The 22490-nt window shown below is 40.8% G+C and overlaps 1 protein-coding gene across 2 annotated transcripts in view; it reads left to right on the forward strand.

The window, feature by feature from the left end:
• Positions 1-22490, forward strand: part of satb2 (SATB homeobox 2) — a 54027-nt gene that overhangs the window by 12967 nt on the left and 18570 nt on the right. For both annotated transcript variants that reach the window (XM_030757325.1, XM_030757326.1), the window contains 7 exons: positions 588-803; positions 5880-6065; positions 16748-16874; positions 18017-18140; positions 18774-18876; positions 21393-21443; positions 21523-22112. In XM_030757325.1, coding sequence (XP_030613185.1) covers positions 632-803; positions 5880-6065; positions 16748-16874; positions 18017-18140; positions 18774-18876; positions 21393-21443; positions 21523-22112 — 1353 coding nt within the window. In that variant the 5' untranslated portion in view covers positions 588-631. The remainder of the gene's footprint in view (positions 1-587; positions 804-5879; positions 6066-16747; positions 16875-18016; positions 18141-18773; positions 18877-21392; positions 21444-21522; positions 22113-22490) is intronic.

The raw sequence follows: 22490 nt of genomic DNA on the forward strand, positions 1-22490 counted from the left end.
CTGTCACATACCTGAGCCAAACACAATAAACAGAAGAGCTCTTCTTCTGTTGTTAGGTGCTTGGTGTAAAGGATATCTAAAGTGTTCGCATACTGCATACTGCAGTACAAGTCCACTGATGTAAGTTTCTATCCGTGAGCTGTCATCGACCTTCTGATGCTTCAGTGTCAATTATTCCTTTGAAATGGTCCAAACGTTCAGCTGTCTGCCTCTTAGTACTTTCTAACTTTGTTTTTCTGCCTGTAGCTCTCAGACCAGGCCTTTAATTACCGAAGACATCAATCTTTGAAAAGGGTTCACAAATATTTAACACTCAAACAGAGATAACTGTGCATTTGTGAGCCACAAATCAATGTAGCTTTGGTGTAAAACTGTGTGTTTGTAGCACCAAGGAAGCAGATTTTGTATAGACCTTTATGGCACAAAGAACTATGAAACATCAGGCTTTGTCTTACATACACAAGCTTGCAGACAAACTGATGGTCTTTGGGTTTAGCCAATTTGAAAAAAAAAAAAAGTTTATAGTTTTAGCATTACTTTATTTTTGAAATTCTACTTATCTTATTGTTAAATGCCATTTTTTACAGACTCATTCTCTCTGGCCGGAGATCCTCTGGGGGCCTGGAGGAGGATGGAGCGAGGAGGGGAGAGTCCCATCACCCAGGACAGTCCTGAGCGAAGGGGAGGCAGCCCAGATCTCAGTGGCCTCCCGCCACCGGGGAAGAAGGGCCGGTTGGAGCTCAACGGGAGTCCCACTGGGCCACGAATACGCCACAACGGAGCCCCACCAAGACCCCTTGGAGGTAAGGATCGTGCTGACCAAGAGGTGTAAATACGGGGACGGAGCAACATTTTCTTGTGGTGCAGTTATTAAATGAAGAGATTTGTTTTAACCTGTTTAAGTCATCCTGATGAACCTCACTCTGTGCTGACAGAATCTAGGCAATCAGGGGTCAAAGAAAAAAAAATACACACAAATCAACAAATATTTAAATTTCTTCCAAAAAGGTCCTTTTTGCCTTTCTCCATAACACAGGTTAGGCACTGGGAATGTCACCAATGAAGGAAAACTAAATTGTTCTCCCAAGTCTTGGGAACAAAGAAAATTATTATTCTAATTGATGCACATCCAAAATTATTTACATTTTTCCCAAAAAAAAAAAAAATGATGCACTCATTTCTTGTACCAGGTTGTTTGGTTAAATGCAGCTCTTTAAAGTGTGTTTAATGAAAACAAATGATCACCAAGCTAATGATTATTCTAATTATTTAATGTGCATAAATCCTGCGTTGTGTGAGTTGTGTGATCTTGTCCAAGTGTCCGAGGTTTTAGAGCTCTTATATGTAACAAACCCAAAGGTGGCTTTTGGCTCTGCAGTGAACCACATCCTGGCCGTGAGGCTGAGTTTGACACAGTGTGCCATGTAGTAATGTGGCAGTGCTGATGGGAGAAGCTCAAGCTGCTTCTGTCCAGTTAATGTATAAGTCTGGGGGGAACTGTATAACACGGGCTTACCAAATAAAGGAGATTGCTCCATATAAACAAGATTTATACAAGTCGCTGTGGGTTATTGATCCGTGCATTCATCGTCAAAGTTGGGTCTTGTTAATGTGCGGGGGTGGGGGGCACTTAGCCGTCTGTGTCTTGGGTGTTACGTTGTCACATGTTTGCAGCATGTTTATCTTGTAAAATCCTGTTTTTGGTTTAGGCTGAAAAAATGTGACACTTTTTATGTGATCACAAATTCATTTCCATCACTTTAGTTTTATGTTAACTGAAAATGCTAATAATCAAGATGCAGTTATTTAAAGACTGCACTGTCACACCAGACGGAGGTATCGTATTTAGAAAAGGGCTGGATGAGATTTTATGGTTTTTCTTGGGTATTTAAGGGTGGAGTATCTTAATGAAAAAAATTGTGAAACCTCAGTTTAGACAAAAAATAAATAAATAAAATCAGTGTATTTCTCACTGTTTTTCTAAATGTCACTTTTAAAACTAAGGCAGAGCCTCATCTGTAGACCTGAACCTGATTTTAATCACACAAAGAAAGCTCGTTAGTTATTTAGGTCAGTGTGTGAGAATGAGCGCTGGTTTCTTTTTTACAGTCTCTATATTAATGTTTTAAGATCACTAATATTAATTATATGTACCATGAAAATCAATCATTATTTTGGGGCAACACTGAAACAAAGATGGACAGGCTTTTTCATATTAGTATTTAGAGTGTACACATTCTTTTGCTTGTTTCCTGTCATTTATACTGTTACAGTGCTGGATGTTCATATTAAACATGGTCAAAGTTTCCCATAATGAGGTATCCTTGGCTGCTCCAAACACTTGGTTTTGGATGCAGCCACAGCGATGGCACTCATTGGTTTCTGGACTCCACATTTTGAACCTGCAGCATTAGTGATTTGGTTTTTGTGCCAAAATTGACCATATTTAGACGGCTTTCGGCAGTCTGTGGCACTGTGTGTCTTGGATTCATGGTGATATTACAGTTGATATGTGAGGCACATTCAGGCTTTTTTGTTCAATGGTTTATTTTGAGAACATGCAGGTTGCGCATTTATTAATGTGGGATGGAAAAACAATCAAAACTTACTAGACTTTATGCAGGTCATTTTATGCAAATTAGTGCCAAAAGTTATGCTGCATGTTTCTGCAGAGCTCTAGGATCCAGAATACATATCTGTGGGTTTGAGCAGTGCCTTTCTGCAAACTTTGTAAAGATGAATCTGTGTGAGGTTTTTGGAAGAGTGGCGAACAAATCAACAAGAGGCTCAGGTTTGACCACAGTAAGAAGAGAAGACGAAAGAAGTGTTGAAGCAGGAATGGATGATAAAATGTAAAAAAAAAAAAAAAAAAGGAGTATTTCTGTGTGAGACGGAGGCTGAGGGAGGAAGGAGGACAGAGGACAGGCTTTCCTGTGCTGAACGGATGGTTGGCCTGCAATAATGATGGGTTGTCTTTAAAGACAGGAAACTCAACGTGTCTCCTCCAAACCACACTGCTGCCATGAGGAGGGGGCCACACACACACACACACTCACACACAGACTCACACATAGTTGCAGATTTACAGGCTCACACACAACATATGTCCACCAACTTCTACGCTGTGACACTCAAAACAAAGAAAAGCTGCCAAAATACACAACCCCCCCTTCCAGTGCCTGCGTACACATATCTTATTTTAATATCCCTGTTCACTCATCCTTATACATATTAGAGGGATTAGAGGTTTGAGGCTACATCACATCGTCCAAACCAGATCATACATTCGGCGGGCAAATCACAGGACACTGTGTATGAGAAAAGACAGATTGAGGTGGAGACGGAGGATAGAGTGAGATAGAGGCAGAGAGGAAAAGAGAGGGAGAGAGGGAGAGAGGAGTGCTGGTCGGAGGGAGCTGCTCTGTGTTGACAGTTATATTTCCCTGTTGGGGGAAATTCACTTACTTGAATTGGCACAGTGCTCCAGTGTGTAATTCACTCCATGAGAGCCTGGAGGACTGGGAGCAGAGTGATTAATGAGGAGGAAATAGAAATATAGGAATTGACTGATTAAAACAACGGGTGGGATGGATCGAGGTGCAGGGGGAGCTAATGCTGCATGCACCCTGAAGTGTTTGTATGGATGTGTGTGCATGCCGGGAATAGGAGGGAAGCGTGTGTGTGTGTGTGTGTTTGGTATTGTGTGGTAGCCATGCAGTAAAACACACTGCCATGCCGAGTATTATTAGTGCTGGGACGCTGCCTAATGCTAACACTCCATCATTTCTTCAGAGGGTTTTAATTAATTGCGAGTTGACAGGTGGCCCAAAACCAAAAGCCTTTTAGGAAAAAGGCGGATATTGGAGAGGAAGGATTGATATTAGAGGAATGAGCCAAGAGGAAGAAATTTTGGAATTGGATTCTTACCTTAAGCAGATAATGAAAGAAAGGAGGAGGAAGTGATTAATCAAGATTTGAACAGTATGACAGCATTACAAGGCTCAGATAAAACCAAATCTCAGATGATAATATAGGAAGGTTCCAGAGAACAAGTGTAACAAAAACATTTAAAAAGAGAACTACAATATTTCAAAATTGGGAATTAATAAAGGAACCATTTACCACACACGAAGCATCCACCACTTCTCTGTGGAGTAAGAGCAATTATATTAGCTGTTATCATCAGAAGGCAGAAGTTGCCGATGATGTCATAGGTCACCCCAAGCCTTTAGGGCTTATATCATATTAAAAGGTTAAAAGGTGTCCAGCCGTCCTGTCCCAGATAATAACCTGTGTTTCACCAATATTTCCTCCAGGGTGTTTAAAAGGGGAAAGAAGTTCAGTTTAACTCCATTTGGTTCAATACAGTTCAGTTCAACTCAGTTTCATTCAATTCGGCTCAAACCACCACTTCTGTCACCTTAGGGCACATTTACCTGGTAAAGTGGAACCTGTTATAGAAGAAAACCAACTTCTCCTTGAGAAGAACTTTGCAACAGTGGGAAGATTTATTTTTAACAGGAAGGAAGCTCACACAGCACCAGAGAAATCCAAACCTCGTCTACTGTACTTTAGCACTTTTACATACCTAAACGAAGTGAAGCAGGTGTGAAGGTTGAATTGTTGGTTTCAGGTCACAGACCACTCAATCCTGAAGAAACCATGTCAACAGGTGATACGGCTGAAGCAGGCAAACCCTGTCAGAGTACAACACACGTCCCCTCCTTCTGTCACCGACCCTAGCTGTGGTTGCTTTATCCCAAACCAAAGCAACCAAAGCTCTGGCAGATCATGAAGTATTCATACGAAGCAGCTTAAGATGCGCTGGTTTGAAACCTGCTTGTGCTCCGGGTTAGAGGACTGGCAGATACACCGTGAGCCACATGTCTAAAACACCAGATCTAATTTACTCTGAACTTGCTTTAAGTTGTTCCTGTTAATAAAAAAATATATATATATATAATAAATCAAAACTTTAAACGTGCACATATGTTGTGGTGAAGTTTTTCAAAGCATCGCTGCTGATGGCCTTAAAATCAAGTCGAGTATTTTGTGTGTGTGTGTGTGTGTGTGTGTGTGTGTGTTATTACTAATGTGGGGACAAGAATTCTTCTCATGTCATGCCCACGAGTCAGTAAATTTTAGCATGAAGACTTGATTTCAGGTTAGAGTTTAGCTTACACACTAGTTTAGAGGAAATAGATGTGATGGCCTTTAGAGTGTGTGTGTGTGTGTGTGTGTGCGTGTGTGTGGTAGAGTTTTCCAGAGAATCTGGTTTGAGTTTTTCACCTGGTTTAAATTTGCATACTTGAAAAAGACTTATCAAATAAATTCAGAGAACTCTTCTTTGACCGTGGACCTCTGTCCTGCCACATGTTAAATATCTTTTGGGACTGTCTTTGCTACAAGTCCTCTGCTCACACTTTTGCTAGTTGCTCCACTGTTCTTGTGTTTTTAATGCGTTATTAATGGCCTAACATAAGTGGCTGCCGCTATCACCTTTAGGTCTTTTGTATATTGATTTTGCATACGTGTTAGGGGAGTCATTATGATGACAGCTTATCTAATAGGCCGTTAGATTAAATGCCTGTGAATGTGTGGCGTGCAGGGAACAGTGCTGTTAGTCTACGTAGGACTGAGGAGCATTTTCCATTCCTAGCTGCTTGCTGCATATTGAGAATTTCAGGTGTTGCAACACTCAAGAGTGTGAAAGAAAAAGGATGAACTGATTACAAGCGTTACCCACAATGAATACAATCCACATGTTTTCTATCTGTGAGGGATAAAATGCCATGTGATTGCACACAATTAAAGCCAGACATTAAAAAAATCCTCCTGTTGTTTTTTCCCCCTTTTCCTTTTATTGTCCCCCTCAACAGGTCTGATGATTCCAGTCTTCTGTGTGGTGGAGCAGTCAGATGGGGGGATCCAGACAGATGTGTGTGAGGGACGAGAGGAGCACGCAGAGTTTGTCCTGGTCAGGAAGGATATTCTCTTCTCTCAGCTGGTGGAGACGGCTCTGCTGGCCCTCGGTTACTCCCACAGCTCTGCTGCACAAGCCCACGGTCAGTACCGCTTTTATTCCTTCCATTTTTTAAAAGAACTGAGGAAAATTCTTGAAAAGTGAATTGTGTAATTGCATAAGACACTAATCAGACATCTACTATCTACATGCTGCCTTGCATGTGACCATGCTAATACTAACAGGCCTACTATGCTCTCAAAGAGCGTAGTAGGTTTTAGAGTGTCAGACACACACAAAGATCAAGCGTCAGATTTGCACATCGAATAAAATGCAATAGGAGTTTGGTCAGCTACAGGTTGCTGTAGGTTCACACATAAAATACACTTATTCATGTGTGGGTACCTAGACTGTGTACTACGAATATGCTACAACATCTACCTATTAGTGGTAGGTAGATTTTATGTCTGTTTCCAGTCTTTATGCAAGGCTAACTAGCTGCTGGCTTCAGCTGCAGTGGCATTGATTTATCGCCTCAGCAAAAAGAGGACTGAAGAGAGTGGGCGTATTATAAAAAATCTGTTCCTTGAATTTTTTTCATTCAGTGCACCCAAATTTTGAGGTGCACAGCAAATTTGAACGCAGGTTTTCAACCTACTTATTAGTCTCCTATTGATTGAAAAAACAAAAGCTGTATATTCTAAAAAAAAAAAAAAAAAAAAAAAAATACAATGTTTTATGTTTATTCAAAATAGCATGAGCGTTACCTTGAAGCAAGAGGATTGAGCCCCAGGCAGGGCTTTTCTGTGTTGAGCTTTTATGATCCTCTTATATTTTTGTGAGGTTTTTTCTTTCTTTTTTTTTCTGTGGTTTCTCCCAGTTTGGTTGGTAGTAACCTGGTTTGCATAGATAAGCTAGCTAATGTTAACAACATTAGCTAGACATAACAATAAAGCTGTAGTAGCAGTCAAGTAAATAAATAAGTATATTTAAAAACCTTTTTCTATATTAATCCTAATCTGTCCTTAGGAGAAATTTTGAAAGCTTTGAAAGTACAGCTGGTTCTTCCTCTTTGATCCTGCCATCCTGCCTTTTTCCCCCTGAGATCTGTGGTTTCTCCCACCATTAAAAACCATTTTAGTTTAATGCCGCCTTGTAAAAGAGATTATTAATCTCAGGAATTTCACTTCCTGGTTAAATAAGGGTTAAAAACTAAACAGGAGGGAAGATTCGTACCATATGCTCTTACTAATTTCTGGTCTATTTGAAAAGCTACAACTAGCAAGTGATTAGCTTAGCTTAATGTGAAGGCTGGAAACAGGGAGAAACAGCTAGCCAAGGCTCAAAGGTAAAAGATCTATAGAACAATAGCTTTAATCATCATGCCTTGAGTTTTTATTGAAAATAAAGCTCTAGCAGCAGAGAAGTCCTAAAATGAGTATGACATTGGTAGTCAACAGGCTTATCACAGAGGAACAAAAAAAATAAAACCCTCCTTCAACAAAATTCAAAGTCAGACTTTAAGTCATTAAGTCAACGCCAAAAGACAGCCAAGAAATGAACTCAACTTAGCAACAATTGTGCTGCTAAACAAAGTCAAACACACAGAAAGACTACTCAGTTCATCTAATCCTGTCACTATACTATTACTTAGATACCTAATATCTTAAGTCATGCTGGCTCTTTTTAATAGCATGACAAAAGTTTCACCAGGGCTGTTATTAATAGTCACGACTTTCCAACCAACAAGCATCTCTCAGTATAAACTACAATACTGAGTCAGAGTTAACGTCCTGCAACTCAGGGGTCAAAAGAATGAAAGAAGACTCTCCCTCTAATCAGTGGTCTGAGAACAAAACTGGATGTGAGGTTGGAGCAGACACTGCACTGTTACAGTGGCAATAAGCTGAAGAATGCTTCAAAAACACAACTGAAGCACAGACAGAGCCTGTAAAACTCATTAAAGGCACAACAAAGAGCTGGACAGGAATGTCTCCCCAAGACAAAAATATATTGTCTATGTGTGTGTGTGTGTGTACAGTATGTGTGAGAATGTTTATGAAGCAGAGAAAAAGAAAAAAACTCTGTAATTTATTGTTGCACACATGGTAGTCATCTGCAACAGGACAGTGTCATTTACTGCTGTCTTTTCTCAAGTATGCAGAATATTCCATCTGCGGGAGTTGCCTCACATCACTATAAAATGGTAACAACAGAGTGACAGTGAGCAACACAGCTATTGCAATACTTTGAAAATGGTGGGAGATCCCCATCTGTTTGAAATCTAACTTGATTGTTTGTGTGTGTATCTTCCACATAAAGTCCCAGTATTCAGGACACAGAGAAATCTTGTTATGCGGATTGTCTTAAATATGATACATAGTAGCATCCCCGGTGACTGCACTGGCCACTATTCATGCAGGTTGCTTTGCTACATTATTATCATGACTATTACTATTATTTTAATCTGACCTTCCTGAAGGAGTTGACCTTAAATTACTTTGAACGGTGTCCTAATTTGCTCCACTGTACATGTTGGAGAACCACTGACCTTAAACCTGTGGACTATAGATTTGAATAGATCAGCTTTTCAGTTCTTTCAACATCCAAATATTTCTAAAACTGTGTACTTAATATTCTAATTTTTTTGTTTGCACCCTTTGTATTTCAGCTTTATGTGAGTGGGACTCTATGTGTAGGCCCATACAGGAAGTACTGCTGCATATACAGGTTTTAAACAGAAAATGGTTCAATCTGGACATGATGTTCACAGTGTTTGTAAGTAAGGCGACACTAGCTTATAGGTGAGCTAGCCAAGTTTTGGGGCAACATTTAATGGCAACATGACTTTTTTGGGGTAGTAAAATGACATTGCAACATACCCACAGTATCTGTGCAGCAAGAAATTTCCATATAACCAGTGAATAACAAGAGACGTTCTTTTGCAATATTACCCACAGTTACACACTGATAGCCAATATTTAGCTCTTTCTTTTTTTTTTTTTTACATTCTATCCTAGGAGGTTTTGTCAGTAGCTCTAACCAATGCACATTGCCTGCAGCATTCCCAATAAGACTGCTAGAATTTATCAGTACCCTGCTGTACTCACCCATTGATATGAATTCATATCAATGGGTGAGTGTGTCCAAACTTTTGACTGGTACTGTAAATTGAGCTTTTTGCTCAATATACAGGTTAAGGTGAGGCTTAGAGCAACGTTCTTGGTGTGAATGCAAAGTGTATATAAAAAAACGTGGCAGCCATCAAAGTTGCGTGACGCACCCTTGTCAACTTTGACGGTTTGTTTGATATTCCAGGCTCCGGTTGCTTAGGTAACCCTCTAATGTATTTACTACCTTGTCATATGTCAATCAACAGTAACCTTTGCTCTTACTGATCTTATTTTATGGTCTTTTCCTTACAATATAAAGCGCCTTTGAGGCGACTGTTTGTTGTGCTATATAAATAAAATTGAATTGAATAGAAAAATTTAACTCAGGACCTGCCCATTTCAAGTCAGCAGTCAGTATTTCGCCTGTAGTCAAAGAGCTTGCTGAATGTCCCTGACTTTCCCTGGTCTCTGCTCACCATGTTGCTGCTGGTTGTTTCCTGGCTGGATGCCCCCTAAGGAGAGCAATTGAATGTAGTTATAATGGCAATATCTCAGGAATTGTTTTGTATCTACTGTAAAAAGTAATCTTCTTCTTACTGTAATGATATACAGTATAGCAAATATAAGTATATATGCCTGTATGTACCCTATCTCCTCCTCAATGAGCGGACCAATCTGAACAAAACTTTGCATTCTCCCTTTGGGTTTGTTTCACGTGTCACGTTTGATCTGCGTTGCCTGATGTAACAACGGTCACCAAAATTTCACAATATTTTCAAAATTCTTAAGGGTCACAGAATTTTGTTCAACTCACCACTAAGTATGGAATGAAGGATTTGAACCAGCAAAAAACGCTCATTTGTTGAATTATTCCGTAATAAACCCATTGCATGTTATCAGTGGTGCTATCAGAATACTGCGATTGGAAATGAGGCAAGTATTCTGAGGCAATGAGACAAGAGGCAGCCACAGCATAAAATGAAATCACATACAAAGAGGTGATCTGTGAGAGTCTAGAGAATATTTGTCAGAAAAAAATTCTTTTAGTAGACAATAATAAGCTAAATTCAAACATTAGTTTAATATGAGCATCCACAATTTTACCACTATATATACAGAATATATGGTAAACTCACCTTTCTAGCCCCATGTACTATAGTGTTGTTACTATCAGTTTTATTACCATCTGATAACCTCAGATGTTATGCAGTTGCAGTCTGCTTCACTAATATTATACAGCACTGATGAGCTGAACTCGCACGCTAACTGCTATAACAACTGTTTGCTGTGGTCTGCAAATGAATGCCATTAGTAGCACTTTTAGCCTCAGTGTTTTTGTCAAGTATCCGGGGAGGTCTGTCTCTGTGTGTCTCATCAGTGTGTATGGAAAACAGCAGGACCACGCTGGTACCCTGTCTGCATCCATGCCCCCCCCCCCCCCAAAAAAAGAGGAGAAAAAATACAAACAAACAAACAAACACACACACAGCACCTCCAGAGGCTTTAAAGCGAGACTGAATGGGACATCCCAACTCCACATACACACACACAAAACTCCTACAACTGACTTGAGCAACATTCACATGTTACTAGTAAACTCTCTTTAACCCCTGCAAGGATGAATTGGCATATGCTCACACTTAAACTGGCATGCATACTCGGCATGGAATACCATGTAGTCATGCAGTATCACAGACAAAACACTCACACACACACACACACACACACACACACACACACACACACACACACACACACACACACACACACACACACACACACACACACGCACACAGGCATGCATGCACGCACGCACACACGCACAGCTTCTCTCAAATGAATACTTTTTGTTTTTTAAAACAAGCGTTTATGTTAAATGAATAATTTCTGGCTTAAATTATACATTTTTTCCCCTGCGGTCCACAACCAAAATTACACAGAGTCCCAGCTATTTTCTCCCTGTTTGAATTGTGTCCTGCATTCTTGCGTCCCGGCGTTGTATTTAAAGTCCCCGGCAAGGACCACGGCCTTTCTTTAATTAGCTTAGCCCAGTAATTAACTGGGAGATATTGTTTATTTCAATTATAAGGGTTTGAAGGCTTTTATAGATTGGATGGGAGCAGACCTGTATTTTAAGGCTTTAGTGAGCAAACAGTTAACAGTGGTCAGTGAGAATGAGAGACAGAGACAGAGAGAAAGAGAGAGAGAGAGAGAGAGAGAGAGCATTGTTGCTGTGCCACGTCTAACAGGCCAACAAGGGTCACTGCTGCAGAGCTGCAGTTTACTGGACATGTGAGTTTGAACTGACTGAGAGTTGTAGTTGTGACAGGATCTTGTTACTTTTTGGACACCACTTTCATATGAAGCATTCCTATCGATTCAAAGCTAAGCTTTACTACCTAATAAATGACTTATTGATGCTTTATAAGTCTGTGATAAGCAATTATTAAGAACATCTTTTAGTTTCTCAGGATGCCACATCTATTGTTGACTTTGTTTATTAGAAATTATTATGTAACCTATGTGCGAACCATTTTCAGCAGCTTTTGAAGAAAATGTCATTGCAGAATATTTTCTTCAAATCAAAGTGAGAAAATGTTGATTTATGCAGCTGGCGAGTCACAAAGAGGTTGATAATAAAAGCAGTATATTATTCAAAATGCCATCCATCCATCCATCCATCCATCCATCCATCCTCTTCTGCTTATCCTTTTCAGGGTCTTTAAAAAACTTGAGGTTTTTGCTGTAACTGTGAGTTAAGGTTAAGAAAGGATCCTGGTCAGTTTTCATACAGAGAAAGCCCACAGTGATTTGAGACACAGTGTATTTATTTACATTGGACTAAAATCTTTTTCTAACTTGAACCAAACTGAGTCTCTCCATGTGTTTTGTACGCCCACCATCCACCCCAAACACCACCACCACCATCGAGCAACTTCAGTCACTGAAAAAGCATGCTGTCTGTGACCGTCATTCTCAAACTGGAGTCACAGCTTCAGTTGCTTGGAAAATAAAGGCAGATGAACAAAAAAATCTGAAAATCAAATTAAGTTTTTAACTTGTTAAAATCCACCTGGTCACCAGCAACCCACTTGTGGGGGTAGAGTTATGGCTGCATTTTACTCCCATACTCCATTACTGGCCTTACTTCTTCTGTTGTAAGAGTTCTATTTGAATATGCCAAATGGGTGAAAAAAATGGGTCGATATGTACCCAGCACTAGCTCTGCCTCTAACCAGGTCACCGGACACCTGCTGGATTTTAAGACAAAAGAGATTTTAGCTTCTTCTGCAGGAGATTGTATGAAGTAACTTCCTTTTCACTAGTCAGTGTACTACCCACAGAAGAACCATAACCCCATGTTTTGGAGAGGAGCAAAATTGACCTTTTTTTTTTGGGAAAAAACATGACACACAGCAAGTTTTTGTTGTGTCATTCAATTCAATTCAATTCACTTTTATTTATATAGCACCAAATCACAGCAAACAGTCGCCTCAAGGCGCTTTGTATTGTGGGTAAAGACCCTACAATAATAATTCAAAATGTTTACTGTCCCCTGAATGCCAAGACACGACCAAAGGAGTCTATTGCCATATAAGAGTACATGCATGTACATAATCAGTGTCATCGGTGAAGACCCAAACCCTAGTCCTGAAGCCTAACCCTAATTTTTTGTAAAAATAAAAGTCGTTTTTGATGTGTGTCAGTTAGAATGACTTCTTTTTGGTCTCCAACTGCCAGAACCTTTTTTTTTTTTTTAATTACATACTCTGATCTTACAGGGTTCAGATAGGGTTCAGATAGGGTTCATCACTGGCGATAACTTGGACTTCAGAAGGTTGAGAGTTCTGTATCGAGTGAGTTGTATCATAAGACCGACCGCTGCCATAATTCAAGCTTTGGCTCCTGAGGGGCCGTTACATAAGACAAGCATTAAAGAAGCGTTTCTCCCTGAAATGACAGCCTGACAGATTTTCATCAAGAGACGTTCCTCAGGGTGCAACGGTAGATGATAGCAATGAGTCAGACATGTGCAGTTTCACTCAGTGTGTTCCAGGGGTAGAACCTGGAACCGGTTTTGAGATCCCACATGCATGTGTGGGCTGCCATGGCCATTCTAAGTTGCAGCATGGGATTAATGTGCGAAGCTCTGAGTGTGTGTGTGTGTGTGTGTGTGTGTGTGTGTGTGTGTGCACGTGCACGTGCACGTGTGCACACAGTGGCATCCATGCGTGCAGGGCTGCACCAGTGTGGACAAAAGGAGTCAGAGACATTAAGTGTGTGTTTGGACTTGCGTTTGTGTGGATGGCACCCTTAGACATGAGCCAAGCCACCAGCCGGCCACATGAAAGCATGTCTCTGGGAGGTGGAATTTTAATGTGGAAATGGGAACAATGATTTCTACTTTTAAATGTGGACAAGAACCAGAGCCCATTGAACAGCGGACCAGAAAAATGATGGATCAATTATTAATGCATTTACCATCACACTGAGAGCGTGAGTGAGTGTCTGTGTGTGTGTGTGTGTGTGTGTGTGTGTGTGTGTGTGAACTGCTGCATGTACGTGTCCACTTCCCTGCATGCTGTCTGTGTCCTCTCTGAGTTTGTGTTTGTCTGCTTATTCACCCGTTTGCCTCCACCCAGCTGGGCATTAGCAGAATTGTTGGCTTTGTTCTCAGATGTGCTGCTGCTGAAGGTGGTCAACTCAAACAAGAGAGGCAGACAGGAAAAAAAGGAAGACAAACTATATCCAGGGGGTTAGGGTGTTTGCTTTTGTATTTTATAAAATCATAAGAACATGACATTCATGGAGTCACATATAGTGTCATGTTTTTTAAGTGTTATGTTTAAGTTCAAGTTATTTCCTGTTTTATTTCAATGGTTCTTGTTTCTTCCTGTCAGTCTTACTTCCTCCCTTTCTGTTTTCTTCCACACCTGTTCCCTACCTGTGTCCAATCAGTCGCCTCTCTGTATATAAACTCTCCAGCTTCCCTTCGCTCCCTGACAGATCGTGCTGTTTCTTTAATTAAGTGTTCCAGCAGTTCTTGTATTCCTGATGTTTTTCTCATTTTTCCTATGATCCTTTTGGACTGTGAAATGGATGTTGCCTTTTGCCTGGTCCCCAGCGGGCTCCTTTTCCTCTGGCTTGTGTCTGACTTTTATTCAGCCTTTGTGTGTCTTGCACGTGGGTCCTCTCCTCTGTCTTCCTTACACATGTATTTTTAACAGTTTCACAATATACAGTAGATCATATTGTAAAACAATGATTGGCAGATATTAAAGACATGGTCAGTTTCTTTTATTATAGCACCAACATTTTTCTCTCTGATCCACCTGAACTTTGTGTGTGTGTGTGTGTGTGTGTGTGTTTTCATGTTCTTGCTCTGCCTGAGTATGTAAACAGTTTTTTGGCAGATTCAAAGCCCTCTGACCACACCTTTAAGCCTTTCCCCCTGATTTCCCCTCCTTTTCCTCGTTCCCCTCACTCTGCAGACAGTCATGGCAGGTGCTCCTCCCCAGGCCTCCCTCTGCCAGAGTGCTCCTCTTATTAAAAGGGGGTTCTTCCTTTGAGCTTGATTGTTTAAAATACCCTGACTGAAGAAATCCAAAGATCTGGATGTGTAGCATCTCAGATTTATGTGAATAAAAAACATTTTTATGTGAGATAAATTTATTCTGTAAAAAAGCAAGAAATTTATTTTAGAAATGCAATTGATTAAAAATATAAGAACTGTATTTGTTGCAAGTGTATAATTTGGTTACTGTGTAAAAGTGCTTCTTACTGCTCTCATTCTCTGATGGGAGATTTGAAAAAAAAAAAACTTTGATCATTTTGAACTAAACTAACTAAAAGTAAAGCTATAATATAGAAAAAGAAGCTTTTCATGTGCTGTAGATTAAATGTAACTCACTATACTGCTAAAATATAACTATTTGGTTCTGTTTGGGTCTTTAAATGTCTCCATGGTGGTCTTTAGTTCCTCTGGGGTTCTTTTTCTCCCTTTTTTTGACCAAATAATTAACAACACAGCCCTGCCTGAGAAGAATCAAAGATATAACTGAGCTGTAAACACAGCTAAAGGAGAAAGGGAGATCAGACAAGACAGCTCCAAAGAAAGGAGCGAGGAAAGGAGAGAGGGAGATATGGAGGAGAGGTGGGAGGGAGAGAGGGAGGAACAAGGGGATGAAGAGAGACAGAGAGAGAGAGAGAGAGCTTCTCAGGACCCGTCTGGATCTCATTTAGAGGATAGTAATGCGATTAGCTTTGTTTAGTTTTCACAGCTCCAGCCAGTCCGCATGAAAAACCCATGTGAGTGAGTGTGGGACTGTGTGTGTCTGTTTGTGTGCTCTGGAGGGTAAAGGTGAAACGCACATGTAAGATTTTGCGTATTATGCTGTGTGCTAATATTCTTCTTAAAGAGATTCAACTAGATTCCTTAAATCAAGCGAGCCTGATGGTAGTGCAGTCCTGCACAAACACAAACACCTACTTATGAATAAACAAAAAGCATGCCTGTGTTTGCACTCACAAAGACCCCAGAATCTTTCAAACATCAGATACAGCCAGAATCCAATTTAAGGCGGTCCAACAGCAGCATTTGTCACAGATCTATTTGCAGAACCCTTTGTGATATTGTGTCCCTAGACTGTGCGTGGCATGGCCCAAAGAACACTGTGTAACCAGGACAGAGAGAGATGATGCTGTATAGATTTTAAAATTATAATTTCAATTGTTTGAGCAACATGAAGGAAAACCAATCAGCATGTAGGGATAGATATTACTGGGGGAAATGAGAATTATTTAAATTGTATAAATCATAAACTTAGTGGGAAAAAAAGACCTATGTGAAAGTAGCTTAAAAATGCATTCTTTCTCATGGCCAGCAGAAGGGACTGAAAAAAGGGAACTATAAGGAAATTATCCTACTGCTCTCGTGATCTCTGACCTCCACTGGGCACTTTATTGATGAGTTTATGGTCGCAAGTCTTACTGAAAACAACACAATGTTCATTTTGTAAATTATGATCAAAAAGGGGGGATAAAGCAGGATATGGTTTAGGGTTTGATTTCTCAGTCAGATCCACCTGTAATTCATTGAGTTTGGTTACAAAACACCAAGGTGGCCCAGGATGCTCAGCCTGAGGTTTCAAAGCAGAGCTTCACAGGGCTTTTCTCCATAGGTGTGTAAATCTACATTATCCAGTCACAATAAAGCTGCACAAGTCTTAAAAGTGCCTTTTAAGATCCCCATGTACCATTCTTGACTTAAAACAAAAACATCTAACGGTAAATAAATCAGTAGGAAGGAACCAGCTGACAGCAGGGTGAGGAGGCTGAGGTGGATGGATGGGTCAACAAAACGTTGGTCTCTAACATGGGAGAGCAGGTTATTTAAACTTCAGTTTCCATGGTTAATAACAACCAAAGCCAGAACATCTAAACCTGCATTAAGGGTGCAGCATCACAGAGATGGAGTTACAAACTGACACTGTGTGATGGGATATTTGAGTGCTTTTATGATTGATCTTTTTTGCTGCTTTTTCTTGTGGTCATCTCCCTTTTTGTTTTCTGAAGTCACATTTATGTTGTCTCCATTGTTGTGAAATACCAAAATGCTGTTTAAAAAAAAAATTACTGAAAATTTACGGAAGCATTTCCTGTCTCTGTTCAGGCATCATCAAGGTGGGAAAGTGGAACCCACTGCCCATCCACTTTTTGACTGATGCTCCAGAAGCAACTGTCGCCGACATGTTGATGGAGGTCTACCACATGGTCACATTACGCATTCAGCTACAAAGGTCAGATTCTGTTCTGAGGCACAAATGTCACAGGATGATGTTTATTATTTATTTATTTTTTCAGAACAAACTGTGTGCAGCATTGTAGTAGAGATTTGTCTGTATTTTATGGGTACAGTGTGTGCGGATGCATTAGATCAGACACTGTGTCCAGTGGGCTGCTGATGTCATTGCAGCTGATTGCAGTTTCAGGAATTTACCATATATATCAAATTTGAAAGCAGCAATATTGAAACACTAAAGCTCCATTTAAACAACCCGGCAGGGAATTATCTATTATCTGTCTCCGTCAGAGAGAGCCCGCGTGCCAGGATTCTTGTTTCCAGAGAAATGGTGAAGCAGGGCAGATAAAACCAGATAAACTCCAGATGAGAGGGTTATTATTGTTATTGTCTTGGCACATACCAGCCAGGTTTGTTTACATATTTATTTGTGTTTCCATGGCAAAGGCAGAGGTTTTGCATGCTTTGCGCTCAAGACTCGAAATTATTTATTTGAGGTTAACATTTAAATAAAACCAGAAAGATAGAAAAGAGATAGCCCAGAAATGGGAAGTGGTGGCTTGTGGTCGATGTAAATACATGATGCTTGGATTATTGTTGGGGTTATGTGTTCATTTAGGGTTCTATTTTTTTTGCCTAGAGTTAAATAAGCAAATATGAATCTAATGGTGGCTAGTTAGCTTAGTTTAGCATTAAACATTAGTCAGCATTAGTTCTTGGGGCTATATACTTTAATGTGCGTTGATGTTTTAAATGTGCTATATACATAAACTTGTATGTAGTATGTTTTCTGAAGTCTTGGCAAACTGGGGTTGAAGAAAATATGTTAACATGCATAAAAAGCTATTTCATTTTTCGGGGTTAGAATAGGTTACAAGTTGTGCTCCTGTGCAAAAATGAGCCTAACAGATAACTGCTACTTGTCAGTTTGATTATTGTGAGTCTGTTTTGGAACGAGCTAGGCTACCTGTTTACAATCTTTATGCTAAGCTAGGCTAAACAAGCTTCCCACCTTTCAAACTACTTATTTACTGGAGCTCTCAGCCACAGAGCTTTCCCAAATGTGTCCTTTTATGTCTCAACATATTAATTTAACCTAAAGATGTAATTGATGCCTGTGTGTGGTTTTGGTTTGTACAGTTTTTCAAAGCTGGAGGATCTGCCCTGCGAACAGTGGAACCATGCGACCGTCAGGAATGCTCTCAAAGAGCTTCTGAAAGAAATGAACCAAAGTACTCTGGCCAAAGAGTGTCCTCTGTCACAGGTACGACCCATCAGAATTGCAGCACCTCTGCTCCATCTTCACATCAAAAAGAGATAATCTGTATGCAAGAAGTACTGTTAAGTCCAGTGATTATCTATGATAGATATCTTCACATTTTACACACATTGTCTTAATGACAAGCCCATCACACACCCTGGCTAAGCACTAAATTCAACCCTCACGAGATCCATTTGGACAAATTTAGAAACAGTCCAACAACCTATTGTTGCAACCGTTCAATCAAACTCCACCCCAGAAGTCTCCTGAGCCATGTTAGAGTCCCCAGCTGTATGTTTAGCTCTCTATCTTGGTGCCATACTCACTTGTGTCTGAGATGTGTTTGCATACTGTGTTTAAATGGATCTCTGGTGGGGGTGTCGATCACTGCATCAATTGCAAGCATATGTGTGTGTGGCTGGAGATTCCCTCTCTGCACTGTACTGGCTCGAGTTTCCATGGGTGGCTTCCAGTCATGATTAATGTTTGTCTATTTCTATTGTGTGTGTATATGTGTGTGCGCGAGAGTATATGTCGTGTGTGTTTATGCGTGCATGCCATGTGGTTGTTGTGTAAGTCTAAGCGTTTCATTTTATGCTGATTATTAATGATCTCTCCCCTGTTGTTCTCTCTCAGAGCATGATTTCCTCCATAGTGAACAGCTCCTACTATGCCAACGTCTCCACTGCCAAATGTCAAGAATTTGGTCGTTGGTACAAGAAGTATAAAAAAATCAAAGGTGAGGCTAGTAGAGTTTGCTCCAGATTTAAATCTTAAATCTTCTGGTAGTTGACCAGTGGCCAGAAAATGGGTTGTAAGATAATTTCTGGAGTAAAATGAAAAGGAAAAAAAAGCTCTAGCACATACAAATCTGTTTATTTTTCTTGTGAAATAATGACACACTTTTACTTCTTCTGCAGTGTACTCTGAAATAAGTCAAACACAAGAGAACGGAAAATCTGATCTTGATTGAGCTAACCACTACTTAAGCTAGAGTTACAATTAAAAGCATTACATTAGTACTCCACCAGTGCAGCATTGCACTCCTACAACATCAAATGGACAAAAGATGACCACAACCATCCTCTTTGTTCAAATTGCCTATAATGCAATACAAATACTTTATAACTAAAACTTCAAAAGGGTCCGACTTACTATTATTGTAGCCGTGTAGCTACACCATAGATGAGATACCTCTCTGCAAAAGTGTAACCATACATCCCTGTGGCAACCCCTGAGATACCGCATGAGGACCACAAGTGACGCATGTGACGGGTCAGCTAAGGGCTGAGTTTCTGAAGCCATAGCTGAGAGTAGCAGTAACATTAGGTGGGCGAAAAGGTTCAGTGGTCTTTTCAGGATGCACTTCTAGCAAAGACATCTAAACGCTGCAAGCCATCCGGTCACCACTTGCTTTCAATGTGAATAAATAAACACCCACACAAACCCTGTCTGTTCAGTGTTCCGGCTCCTGGGTGCATCCAGAGTGTATTTAGCAAAAATAAATTAAAATGTTGGATATCGGATTCAAACCAGATTTGAAAGTGTTTTAAAATTCTACGAATACATCGAGGTCTGGAAGCTCTGACTGCTCCAATTGGATTTCAAAGAGGCTTTTGCATCACTTGCATGTGACAACAATGTTAAATCCAGCAACAGCTGCAACTAGCAGAGCACAGAACATCGCAGGCTAGACCAGCTTCCTCCATCGCTGAGTTTTGTTGAGAGAGTTTGGAGTTTGAGACGATGGGCGTTCATTTCTGCATAGCTATGTAGTTACTGACACCAAATTACCTGCATTACATACCATGCAGTCAACATTTTGACTCACAAATTTAATTTGCAAAGCAAACCAGAGCAAAGGGTGAAGCCCTCAGTCACACTGTGTAATGAAAAATTGTGTTAAAACAATTAAATAATAATTTAATTATTATTGTACGGAGGGCATGTATCAGAGGCAAGATTTAGGAAATTCAGTACCGGTGTTACAATAGAAGTACAGCTTTTTGAAAGCAGTTGACTCACAGTCTTGAAGACATCCAGAGTCTCAATGATCATGTCCATCAACGCCTCATCAGGCAAGTTGTAACATGACTTTTACCAGACTGACAAATATTAAAACTCAGATATTTCTTCTGTATTTTACTTGATTTCAGTTGGTTTTCCAAGTTCACACAATTGTTTGTTAGTTTCAAAGTTTTTTCCAAAAGTCTTGTTTTTTTTTTTTTTGCATGCGGGCAAATTAGTGACGGGCTGGGACGCAAACCCGCGCCGCCCGCACTGCAACGTGGAATATGCATGTGGTCGCCGGCTTCACCACTAAGCCACCCAGGCGCCCCCAAAGTCTTGTTTTTATGGTTATTTTGATTAATGTAGCTTTCAGTTTATTTTTAGTTAGCTATATTAATCTTGGATGGTTAGAAGTGGTAAATTAGTCCTATGCAATCCACAATTACTGCCTTGGTAGATGACCTACTGTATGCTAATGTTAAGTTATGTGTCAATAAATTAAATAAATAATAAAAACATCTTACCGCTATCCTGTCTCTCAGTTTTTAAAATAATTGTTGCAGCTATATCCAGAACATGCAGTGCATGGTTTAGGAGTGGTACTTTTAACTGGTGCAGTCTGACAGAGAGTTGTGTGTCCAAACCAAGTAAGTTTCTATGATGGGAATCCAGTTAACCTCGTGCATCAAGTATTAAATCCAGACGATGTGGAGGAGTCGAACTAAGGATGGCTTTAGGTAAACGGTTACAGTGACACTGATTGGATGTGATATTCAATAACACAGTCCCGCATCTATGTAATAATGTGTCTTTTACCCAACCACACCAGCCTGTCCCACTCCCAAAAGCTACATTATAATAATCACATTAAACACTAGGCCAGAAGAGCAAAGAGGATGTAAGAAGAAAGTGAGAGGGGATGGAGTTGGGCTGGAGCCTGCTGCTTAGGAGGGGGTGTTAAGTTACATTCAACATTTCCTCCATTAGTCCTGCTCTACAGATGTTGATATGACAGTCTGACCTAAAGGTTTCTTTAGGGGCTAATGTGGAGCTTTCAACCCACAGCTCACACATAATCCACACCAGCACATGGAACTGTATATGTTTACTTTATGTTTCTGGACATTTTAAGGACTTTAACTTTAAAAGTTCAGCTCTTTTCTGGTCTGTAAATTGATTTTGAGGTAGAATCATGGCTTTACATCAGCAGCATCATCTCATTGGTGTGTTTGTTTTGTTGAGCAGGAGATTACTTGGAGAAGATGTGGTCTGGACGAGATGCTACTGATATTAAAAGTAAGGAATATCATCCATCCTTGTGACATTGCTGTAAAATTAAGGTGTTTGTTTGAACACACTCTCTGCTTCTCTCCAGTTGAGAGAGACAACATGGCCGACTTCTGTGTGTTGGGCCAGAGACCTCCACCTCATTTGGCTGGCCTGGCACAGCTCAGTCACCTGGGAGCCAGCAGTCCCCTCCTCAAAGCAGGATCTGGAGATCCACAGGCACCCTCCCAGACACCCCAGCAACCACCTCCTCCTCCTCAGCAACAGCCGTCACCTCACGGCCCCCTCCACCACAGCCCTCCTCTCCGTACAGGGCCTCCTCCTCCCCCACCTCCTCCACCTGGTGCCCTGCAGCCCCTGCTGGGCCCAGGTGGACTGCTCTCCCCTCAACTCTCCCCGCAGCTGGTACGGCAACAGCTCGCCATGGCCCACCTCATAAACCAACAGCTAGCCGTGAGCCGCCTGCTGGCTCACCAGCACCCTCAAGCTCTCAACCAGCAGTTTCTCAACCATCCGCCCATCCCTCGGGGTTCATCCAAAGTGGGGGGTGACCACCCTGGAAGCAACCCCTCTGCTTCTGAAGTCTCCTCTGAAATCTACCAGCAGGTCAGAGATGAGCTGAAGCGAGCTAGCGTGTCCCAGGCTGTGTTTGCCCGCGTGGCTTTCAACCGTACACAGGTAGGAACACAGAAAGAGACTGAGGTCAAGAAGGTTAGGAGACAGGAGGGCAAAGTCTGAGAGGAAGAAGAGAAGGTGTGAGGTGTCTGTTAGGGAAAGGAAACAGAGTTTCTAGTTGAATCAAAAATATGTAGAAAATTGAAAATCTGCAAACTGAAATATGGCGTTCAGTGCAGTATTGGATCAGGCGAGACCAAAATATGACATATTGCTCATAGTTGTAATTTTCCACAACATATCAGGTGAGAAGAGTCGAGGAAGAGCTGCTTTTTCACCAGTTGTCATCACTGATCAAATTTTCACACACGCAAAAAAAGAACTCAACTACTTTCTGGTCACCCACCCTGTGGTATTTTCAGTGGGCTTAGCAGAAGCGTG

This window comes from Archocentrus centrarchus, chromosome 21 (genome assembly GCF_007364275.1).
Source record: "Archocentrus centrarchus isolate MPI-CPG fArcCen1 chromosome 21, fArcCen1, whole genome shotgun sequence".
Classification (NCBI taxonomy): Eukaryota; Metazoa; Chordata; class Actinopteri; order Cichliformes; family Cichlidae; genus Archocentrus; species Archocentrus centrarchus.